Consider the following 11,312-nt stretch of genomic DNA (forward strand, 5'->3'; position numbering starts at 1 on the left):
GTCCTTTCTTTCCTTCAGCACAAAGGTTCGCCCTGTGATCGGTCGTGGGTTCGAATCCCAGATTTGTCCTGGTTTTTAATCTTGGTCTCCATTACTTGGACTTCCCTCCCACGTTGACATGACACGGTGTGGTATAGTGAGTGCGTGAGTTTAGTTTTACGCCGCTTTTAGCAATATTCCAGCAATATCACGGCCCGGAAACACCAGAAATGGGCTTCACACATTGTACCCATGCGAGGAATCGAACCCGGGTCTTCGGCATGAAGAGTGAACGCTTTAACCACTAGGCTACCGCACCGCCCCCTTGTGTGGTGAACTACTATTAATAGTTGGCTGACCCAACTCACTCACTCACTCTATCACTCACTTCGAACCACTATACTGAGGTTTGTAATGTGGGAGAAAGGCAGAAGTAACGCCAGCCTCCGAGAACAGGAATTTGAACCTACGGTCATAGGTTTCTGGCATACCCAAGGGACGCAACTCCGCAATTGCGGCGCCGTAGTCAACTGGGTCGTCCGTGCCACAAGCATAAAGACAAGATTACAGTAACTTTCGTATTTGAGTATACATGCGTATGTATAAACATGTAGTCATTGAATTATCATTAAACATTACATACTGTAAAGACGCACATTCTTTGTAAGTGTTTTATTCCGGAGACAATTCAGTAGGGTTCGCCTATTTTCCAACTCCAATAGGGATGCTGGGTGGTACCATCAGAACCTGGGCAGATACAAGTGTATTAACCACCAGTCAAGGCTGGATACAGTGTTGATCGTCCTTCCAAAAATCAATTCTTGAAAATGGTAAAACGGTCAGGAATACTGTCATCACAAATCGTCAAATAAATTATGACAAGACTACTTAAGTACGAATTTGGATATATATCGAAAGTTTTTGAAATGTGAAGTTCAGTTTTGCTAAATTTAGCTTTAAGGTTTTCCTTCTTGCTAACTTACAGGTAAATGTATGAGTTGAATTGTGCACCCTTTATTTATTTCTTCCAATAGAATGTTTTTGTACTTTTTGAATTTCGCAAAAATTTGCAGTCAATTTGTCAAATACATCAATTGATTTTCCATCACTTTGCGACATCGTAGAGATATTTTTCAAATATACATTTTGTACATTAACGGAGTGAGGCGACCACTGTAGCACATCAATGTGAGTAACTCTTAATAAAGGTAATTGACCTTACCTTGGCATACTTAGACTGGAAGTCCGTTAGTGATACTTTGCCATCGCCTGGAATATATTCACAGTACGTTGTTAGGGTTTAATCTGTGTGTTGGGCTTATTGTCATCTGAAGCCATTTTGATAATAACGAGAATTTCTTACAATACAATCGTGGGTTGTACCCCTACATAAATATCACTCACTCACTCACTCACTCGAGCTCAATTGAACTTATTCGCACAATTGAACTAATTCACACTCGCACCTACTGAAACTCTTCCTTCACACTCACTCACACACACTCACTCAAGTTGGGATGAGTGAGTGAGTATGGTTTTACGCCGCTTTTAGCAATATTCCATCAATATCACGGCGGGGTACACCAGAAATGGGCTTCACACATTGTGCCCATATGGGGAATCGAACCCGGGTCTTCGGCGTGACGATTGAACGCTTGAACCACTAGGCTTCCCCACCGCTCCCCTACAAGAAGAAATACACCCAGGTTGTGTGTGTATTCGTCAGGAGACCTGTGTATTAGTTTTACGCCGCTTTAAGCAATATTCCAGGAATTCCCCACGGCGGGGGACACGGCAAATGGGCTTCACGCATTGTACCCATGTGGGGAATCGAACCCGGGTCTTCGGCGTGACGAGCGAACGCTTTAACCATTAGGCTACCCCACCGCCCCTACGGTGGAATGAGATGGTCACGTGACTGTTAATATTCTAGAACCTCACAGGCATCTTGGGTTGTAGCGCACACTGATCCAGGGCCCGGCGGCCAGTTGTTAGTCTATGTTAAGGTATGGGAGTTACGATCACCTTAGCCCTACGATCGCTTTGTGAAACGGGGCCATGGCTTATGATGTTAACGCAATATAACGCAATACATTATTATTTTTATTATTATATCATTATACCTACTGACAATTTATCCGTATTCATACGAATATCATGCACTTTAGTCTTTGAAGTTTGGTTCCAGTGACATGTATGTTTACTTCACTTGTATGATGTGTGTATACCAGTTTTTATGGAATCCTGGAAAATGAGGCAAAATTAACCAAAACGCGACATGCGACAAATGGGAGAAATGTCGCGTTGTCGCGTTTTGGTTTATTTTGCCTCATTTTACTTGTTTTTGAGAGGGCGACAATGCGACAACGCGACAATGTCCCTTCTCGGATTCCATAAGTTTTACAGTAAATGTATTTGTTTAATGCATGCCGGACTCAGAAATATCCAGGCTAAATGAAACTGACCGGTTCGGGCAATTCGTGACTGACATAACGAGCATCCATAGAATTCTTTTATGGAATAATTGGAATACTCACCATTAGTGTCGAACTCGTTGAAAATCAGCTTCACATCATCTAGGGTTAGAACGCCATCTTTGTTGGCATCGTATTTGGCGAACTCACTCTCTGCCTGTCCTTTGTTTCCTGGGAGAAGTGCCAGGAAATCGCTCTTTGGGATTTTGCCATCACCTTAAAAGTGAATCATTATGATAATTCTCAAGTTGTAAACACAAACTTTGATGTGTCGGAATTACACTTGTAAAAGCATTTCCCTTACTGAGTGAGTGAGTGGCTATGACTTTGCGTCGCTTTTGGCAATATTCCAGCAATATCACGGCGAGGGACGCCAGAAATGGGTTTTACACAGTGTACCCATGTGGGGAATCGAACACGGGTCTTCTGCGTGGCAAGCGAACGCTTGTACCACTAGGCTACCCCACCGCCCCGCATTGCCCTTATTTCATTGTCATCAGGCTACGGTTTTGTTTAGACACAACGGATAACTCGAAGTATGTGCGTCGGTCCCTTCAACTTCGAGACAAGGGTATATAACTGTAGAAGTATTTCACCAAAGTAGCCTCAAGGCATCTGTTTCTCTTGGAACAGGAAATGGAATTTCAACCAAGGATCAAAACGTACACACATTATGCAAAGCAATTTGATAGACAACAAAGCCATGTAGTTGAAGGTTGTGCATGTTAGGTCGCAGTTGAGACAAGGACGCCATTTAGTTGCAAGTTGTATCAGATCGTAGTTGATAGACAACAAAGCCATTTTGTTGAAAGTTGTGTGAGATCGTAGTCGATAGACAGCAAGGCAATTTAGTTGAAAGTTGTGTTCGATTGCCGTTGATAGACAACAAAGCCAGTTTGTTGCAGGTTGTGTTAGGCCGCATTTGATAGAAACAAAGCCATTTGGTTGAAGATTGTGTTATGTCGCAGTCGATAGACAACAAAGCCATCTAGTTGAAGGTTGTGTTAGAACGGAGTTGATAGACATCACACAGAATAATGTACAATCCATTTCGCATTTCTGTATCAACATCCTGGCCTCATCTCAGAATTCAACACTCTATTCGTTTCAATCTTACTTTCTCCCCGTCAGTTTTATATTTATTTATGTTTTCACTGTCTCGTTATCTGTTTATATATCCCTGTCTCCCTTGACCTCTATGGCGCTCAATACACATGCGCCTTTCTCCTTTATCTGTATTTTCTCTTCCCTACTTATATAATATACCTGCTATAAATTCTATCCATTATTTCTCGCCTCGGATAACTCGAAGTATTTACTTAGCTGCCTTCAATTTTCGACACGATGCGGTTGGGTAGCCTAGTGGTTACAGCGTTCGCTAGTCACGCCGAAGACCCGGGTTCGATTCCCCATATGGGTACAATGTGTGAAGCCCATTCTGGTGTCCCTCGCCGTGATGTTGATGGAATATTGCTAAAAGCGGCGTGAAACTAAACTCACTCACTCCTCCCTATGTTTCAGCAAATACGTGAACTATTATGTGAAACAATTCATATAAATGTTCCTACCGTCAACATCACCAGTGTTAAAGTAGACTTTCAGTTCTGCCAGTACCAGTGTGCCGTCTTTGTTAGCGTCAAGAGAATCGAAGGCGCCTTTAGCAATGGCAGCTACACTTTGGCTGGAGGCAACACTGCAAGAAACGTAGACTGATGGCTAACTATGGGTAACAGCCTCCACACTGAATGTAATGAGTGAGTTTAGTTTTACGCCGCACTCAGCAATATGCCAGCTATATGGCGGCGGTCTGTAAATAATCGAGTCTGGACCAGACAATCCAGAGATCAACAGCATGATCTACGCGATTCGGGATACGATGACATGTGTCAACCAAGTCAGCGAGCCTGACCACCCGATCCCGTTAGTCGCCCCTTACGACAAGCATGGGTCACTGAAGATCAATTCTAGCTCTGATCTTCACGGGTTAAACTGAATGGAAGGATAACAATATATGTATGATGTTTATTTCGGATGAACAACTTGTTTATAGACAAGTTGTCCATATCTATTGTTATCCTTCCTCGAGTCTCCAACTTCTAAATGCCTCGCAAAGAGATTATTCCACACTAAATGTTTATGCATTACGATATGCCATGGATGAGAAACGTCAACTGTAAATTTTATGTGTACAGTTGTGAATGTTTATGCATTACGTCATACAGTCAGCGTGAAATGGATAGCAAACCTCAGTTGTAAATGTTTTCATTACGTCATACAGTCAGCGTGAAATGGATAGCAAACCTCAGTTGTAAATGTTTTCATTACGTCATACAGTCAGCGTGAAATGGATAGCAAACCTCAGTTGTAAATGTTTTCATTACGTCATACAGTCAGCGTGAAATTACGATACAGTCAGCGCGGAAATCGCTCAGTTGTAAATGTTTTCATTACGTCCATACAGTCAGCGTGAAATGGATAGCAAACCTCAGTTGTAAATGTTTTCATTACGTCATACAGTCAGCGTGAAATGGATAGCAAACCTCAGTTGTAAATGTTTTCATTACGTCCATACAGTCAGCGTGAAATGATCGATAGCAAACCTCAGTTGTAAATGTTTTCATTACGTCATACAGTCAGCGTGAAATGGATAGCAAACCTCAGTTGTAAATGTTTTCATTACGTCATACAGTCAGCGTGAAATGGATAGCAAACCTCAGTTGTAAATGTTTTCATTACGTCATACAGTCAGCGTGAAATGGATAGCAAACCTCAGTTGTAAATGTTTTCATTACGTCATACAGTCAGCGTGAAATGGATAGCAAACCTCAGTTGTAAATGTTTTCATTACGTCATACAGTCAGCGTGAAATGGATAGCAAACCTCAGTTGTAAATGTTTTCATTACGTCATACAGTCAGCGTGAAATGGATAGCAAACCTCAGTTGTAAATGTTTTCATTACGTACATACAGTCAGCGTGAAATGGATAGCAAACCTCAGTTGTAAATGTTTTCATTACGTCATACAGTCAGCGTGAAATGGATAGCAAACCTCAGTTGTAAATGTTTTCATTACGCCATGTTTTCATTACGTCATACAGTCAGCGTGAAATGGATAGCAAACCTCAGTTGTAAATGTTTTCATTACGTCATACAGTCAGCGTGAAATGGATAGCAAACCTCAGTTGTAAATGTTTTCATTACGTCATACAGTCAGCGTGAAATGGATAGCAAACCTCAGTTACAGTCAGTAAATGTTTTCATTACGTCATACAGTCAGCGTGAAATGGATAGCAAACCTCAGTTGTAAATGTTTTCATTACGTCATACAGTCAGCGTGAAATGGATAGCAAACCTCAGTTGTAAATGTTTTCATTACGTCATACAGTCAGCGTGAAATGGATAGCAAACCTCAGTTGTAAATGTTTTCATTACGTCATACAGTCAGCGTGAAATGGATAGCAAACCTCAGTTGTAAATGTTTTCATTACGTCATACAGTCAGCGTGAAATGGATAGCAAACCTCAGTTGTAAATGTTTTCATTACGTCATACAGTCAGCGTGAAATGGATAGCAAACCTCAGTTGTAAATGTTTTCATTACGTCATACAGTCAGCGTGAAATGGATAGCAAACCTCAGTTGTAAATGTTTTCATTACGTCATACAGTCAGCGTGAAATGGATAGCAAACCTCAGTTGTAAATGTTTTCATTACGTCATACAGTCAGCGTGAAATGGATAGCAAACCTCAGTTGTAAATGTTTTCATTACGTCATACAGTCAGCGTGAAATGGATAGCAAACCTCAGTTGTAAATGTTTTCATTACGTCATACAGTTGATGTAAAAGGGATAACAAGCCTCAACTGTCAATGCTTATGCATGACGTCATACAGCAATGTAAAATGGATACCAAACCTCAATCACACACTCACTTACCCGAGCACCAGCGCCAAAGCACACAAGAAGAGGGATGTCATTGTTGTTTAACTGGGGGAAAACATATACCCACGTTATATTTACAGTATCTCAGTTCAACCGAAATAGGACAAAACATAAACCCCTTCTTTGTTGTCATGTATCCTGAATACCCATTTATTTTAGTAAAGATGACACATATGTCATATTAACATGACATATATCTACACATGATATTGATTTTATTTCGACACAGGAATATGACTCCACCAATAGGACACGTGTGTACATTGGGGGATTCCTCAATGTACTTCCACATTTGGAAATAAACACATGTATATTTTGTTGCATAACGCCGCACTCAGCAATATTCCAGCCATATGGCGGCGGTCTGTAAACAATCGAGTTTAGACCAGACAATCCAGTGATCAACAGCTTGAGCATCGATATACGCAATTGCGATACGATGACATGTGTCAACCAGGTCAGCGAGCCTGACCATCTGATCCCGTTAATCGCCGTTTACGACGTGCATGGGTTGCTGAAGACCAGTTCTAGACAAGGCTTGAAATGCAAACATAATTGTCAATGGTTATGAAATTACGTCATCATCATCATCATCATCATCGTCGTCGTCGTCGTCGTCGTTAATCACTGACTTGAACAAATTAATTTCTTTCTGGTAACAGTATCAAGTAAACCATTTTGACTAAAACTCGTGGCAAGCGGGTTAACGAGGTCACAGGTTTGTCCATACACTTTCTGAGCGTGGCCTAAGAAAGGTAATAAACTGACATATTAGTTTTTGAATGGAAGGCAGATAAACGAACTGTGTTTGAATTAATTAGATTTAAACTATTAAAACCAATGAAACATTTGAATACATGAAGCGAAACGATCTCACCTCTGTGGCGAAGGAAAGGAAGGGTCACTTATTTGTCCTTGGAGTATATATACTGGTTTCATACAGAGATAAGGGGCGAATACGTGGTCATTTAGATCATATTGTTTCGAAAGTGTCAACTTGTATGAAAACGTTGTGGAGAAAAAATATGCACGTTCTGAATAATCGTGAGCAGGGACCTTGCCTTGATTTGCTTTTTAATACTTTTACTTAACTTTACTTTTTGGTGGTATTGCTGATTTGTTTCATTTTCTTTATCTTTATTTTGGGGGTCGTTTTTTATTTTTTGTTTTTAATTTTTTGTTTGTTCGCCGTTGTTTTTGTTTGTCGTGTGTGTGGTGGGGGTATGGTTTGTTTTTCGGGGTGGGGTGGGGAGGGACTGTGACACTTTGCTGCCACCGATCCAGAATTACGTGTGTTATCTCACTTTACAGTTAGCATGGATACTTCGCGAAGATACACGTATGCATTTCTTTTTGGGGAGAGTATATATGTTAAGTGGAACAGAAGGGTGAAATTTGTATCGAACCAAAATTGACGTACACCGAACTATTGTAATAACGAACTCAAAGGGACCACTAATATTTCTTAGAACAATAGCTCGTTATGGACATTTTGGCTAAAATATGCAGCAAGTGGCCGGACCAAAGAACGGTTCGTATACCAGTCAGTTCGACATAAGAGTGTTCGTTGTAAACGTTGTTTACTGTATTTGGGGTGAGTGAGTGAGTGAGTTTATTCAATTACTAAACTGTCGATAGTCACACATACTATCGATGCATCGATAGTGTTTCGTTTCTATCATCGATTGATTGCTTTCTGAGACTCAACAATTGCAATCCAATTGTTCGATGCATCGTTAGAGCCCTAATTCTAATCAACTTTCCACCCTACACGTATACAAGAATACATGTGTAATATGTTGTAAAATAGTTAGTCTCCTGCTGATCTGACTCTCCTTCATTCATGTTGACCTGAAATAAGAATTTAAGAGTCTGTTACGGCCAGAGAAATATCCCTTAGTCTTATTTGACAGCTATTTTAGAAATATTATTTTAAGATTGAGAGTGGATCTTCATTAAAGTTGGAAAACAATGAAATGAACAGTGTGACTACTGACAGATCATGAGTGAGTGAGTATGGTTTTACACCGCTCTTAGTAATATTCCAGCAACATCACGGCGGGGGACACCAGAAATGGGCTTCACACATTGTACCCATGTGGGGATTCGAACTCGTGTCTTCGGCGTGACGAGCTGACGCTTTAACCACCAGGCTACCCCACCGCCCTAATAGATCATGAAGATTAGGTCCAGGTTTAAATTACAGTACAGAGGACGAATTTTATTTTCTATTACTTGTGAATGTGATGATCTTAGAAAAATATTGTGTCAGCCTGAATGTTTCTGGTAATATTATAGCCTTAATGCCTTCAAGATAGTTTTGGGCACTAACAATGCACATTTAATCAAATATTCTTCACATTACTCATTTTGTAGTGTTATAGGTTGTACTGAGCTGATATAGTCGATATGTGTTTGCATTACTGTATTATGTAGTACCTGTTGTAGATGACCAGATGGTGGCCACATGAATACGTGCAAACACCTAGTTGCGGGTACAGCAACGTGCAGTAAACTTGGACATAGTATTGTGACTACATGTCCCAGTCCATCCAGCTAGGACGAGAAAGCCACAATAACTGGCTGTGGCTGCAAGAGTTGTATACTCCCAAGGGAGTTGAGATTGATAATACGATGTGCCGTTGAGATTGACATCCAATGATCGAGGGGAAATATTACCAGCGCCTTGAGCATGCACGAGTTGCCTGGATATGTGCGCTATATAAATATCCTATAATAATGGCTGGTTTTGCATATTGGCCAAAGGACTTTTATGCAAAGAGAAATATTCTTCGTTTATACATAAGTGAGCATCGGCAGTTTGTAAATGATACCAAGGTTGTACCAGTCGTACAGTAGGGAAGCTGACATTGCTTGTACTATTTGCGAACAAATGGGGTCATCACTGGCATTTACTCTTCCATTCATGATATATTCCACCGATATTTTGGTATATGCTTCAGCGGATTATTCTGTGGCCTTGGCGACCCGTGAAGATCCGGGGTAGAATAGGTCTTCAGCAACCCATGCTTGCCACAAACGGCGACTATGCTTGTCGTAAGAGGCGACTAACGGGATCGGGTGGTCAGGCTCGCTGACTTGGTTGACACATGTCATCGGTTCCCAATTGCGCAGATCGATGCTTATGCTGTTGATCACTGGATTGTCTGGTCCAGACTTAATTATTTACAGACCGCCGCCATATAGCTTGAATATTGCTGAGTGCGGCGCAAAACTTTACTTACTCACTCACTTAGTGTGGCCTTGGCAATAATACACGCCCTCACAACACAAATACACACACGCGCACGCACGCGCACACACACATGTATGTATGTGCATTGGCATATCAGAAAACTAGTGTTTTAAAGAGGGCATAAGTGCTACAGGTTTTCTTCAGATGATGCCGTTTGTGACCTGCGAGTGCATTCGTGAAATTTACTCATGGAAACGAATAAAGGAACACACGAAAGCGCAAGTGTTCCTGTACTCTTTTCCGTGTTTCTTGTCATGCTTTTTATTGCACTGTGGGTAAAAATCTGGAAATAAATATAGGAACATTTGTAGTTTCATATGGTCCCTTATTTGTTTCCATGAGTATATAATGAATGTTTAAACATCACACACGCGTGCGGCACGAGAAACGTGATGTCATTCGTGACCTGCGAGGGCATACGTGAAACGTAATGAATATTTAAAAATCACTCCATATTTGTCCTGCGTGTGTTTATGACTAACTGCAGCGTTATCTCCAGGTCACAAGGTTCGTCAGGAAGGTCACTGAGTAAATGTGGACAGACGGGCAGCATAATTATGTTCACACGTCTAGAACAGGGAAGGTTAAAAGTATGTGCAACGTTGCACTGTCTGGGGACATAGTTCATGTGTTCAATATTCTCCAAATCCCAGGACGGTGGGGTAGCCTAGTGGTGAAAGCGTTCGCTCGTCACGCCGCAGGCCTGAGTTCGATTCCCCACATGGGTACAATGTGTGAAACCCGTTTCTGGTGTCACCAGTCGTGATATTGCTAGAATATTGCTAAAAGCGGCGTAAAATCATACTCACTCACTCTTCGAATCCCATAAACATAGAATTTCACTGATCACTGTTTATGTGAAGGGATCTTTGGACACAGTGGGCCAAAATGTCCAGGTTCCTTCGCCGTTAAATGATTTGTGGTTTGTCTACACAAATGAAGTTGGATAAGGTGTAAAAAGATGACATGCTTTTTGTAGGACTTGTTGTAGATGCACTGACGGTTATATATAACACCTCACTCACTCACTCACTCACTCACCCACCTACTCACACACTCACTCACTCACTGACCCGCTCACTCACTCACTCACCCACCCACCCACACACTCACACACTCACTCACTCACTCACTCACTCACTCACTCACCCACTCACTCACCCACTCACCCACCCACTCACTCACTCCACCTCACTCGACCGCCTCCGTGGTGTAGTGGTTAGAGCGTCCGCCCGGAGAGCGGAAGGTTGCGGGTTCGATCCCCGACCGCGTCATACCAAAAGACGTTAAAATATGGTACTTGTTGGTCCCTGCCTGGCGCTCGGCATTAATAGGTACAACAAGGACTGGTCGGCTCGGAGTCAGTATAATGTGTCTGAGTGGGGTATTCATGCTTCACTGCGGCATGGTATCTCAGTGGGCTAGCACTATAAAACCAGCTTAAGTCTGGGCTAGTACAAGCAGCCGCACATACACAACACACGCATGCACGTCGTCATATGAGCGAAATATTCTCAAGCACGACGTTACACCCACTTTCACCTCACCTCACTCACCCACTCGTCATCATACTCAAGGACGTGGAGTATGCAGCCATCTTCTGTAAGCTAAGGGTAGATCACAAATCATCTCATTGAAATTGGGGTCAGTGGGGTAGTCCAGT

At 41.8% G+C, this 11,312-nt stretch overlaps 1 protein-coding gene across 1 annotated transcript; it reads right to left on the reverse strand.

Annotated features, from left to right (window-relative positions):
• Positions 1-639: 639 nt before the first annotated feature.
• Positions 640-6,525, reverse strand: LOC124261306. Its single transcript, XM_046695614.1, has 5 exons — positions 6,388-6,525; positions 4,022-4,146; positions 2,517-2,669; positions 1,202-1,248; positions 640-726 (listed from the first exon to the last, which is right to left on the reverse strand). The coding sequence occupies exons 1-5, from the start codon at positions 6,426-6,428 to the stop codon at positions 682-684; spliced, it is 411 nt and encodes a 136-aa protein (XP_046551570.1). The 5' UTR covers positions 6,429-6,525; the 3' UTR covers positions 640-681.
• Positions 6,526-11,312: the final 4,787 nt, after the last annotated feature.

This window comes from Haliotis rubra, unplaced genomic scaffold (genome assembly GCF_003918875.1).
Source record: "Haliotis rubra isolate DU_JTF1 unplaced genomic scaffold, ASM391887v1 Scf795, whole genome shotgun sequence".
Taxonomy (NCBI): domain Eukaryota; kingdom Metazoa; phylum Mollusca; class Gastropoda; order Lepetellida; family Haliotidae; genus Haliotis; species Haliotis rubra.

Excerpts from the sequence above, each read along its gene's own strand:
- LOC124261306 (XM_046695614.1), bottom strand. The coding sequence starts at position 6,428 with ATGACATCCCTCTTCTTGTGTGCTTTGGCGCTGGTGCTCGG. Across the intron at positions 4,147-6,387 it reads GCTTTGGCGCTGGTGCTCGG|TGTTGCCTCCAGCCAAAGTG; the intron begins GTAAGTGAGTGT and ends CGTTTCTTGCAG. Across the intron at positions 1,249-2,516 it reads CAACGAGTTCGACACTAATG|GCGATGGCAAAGTATCACTA; the intron begins GTGAGTATTCCA and ends AATATATTCCAG.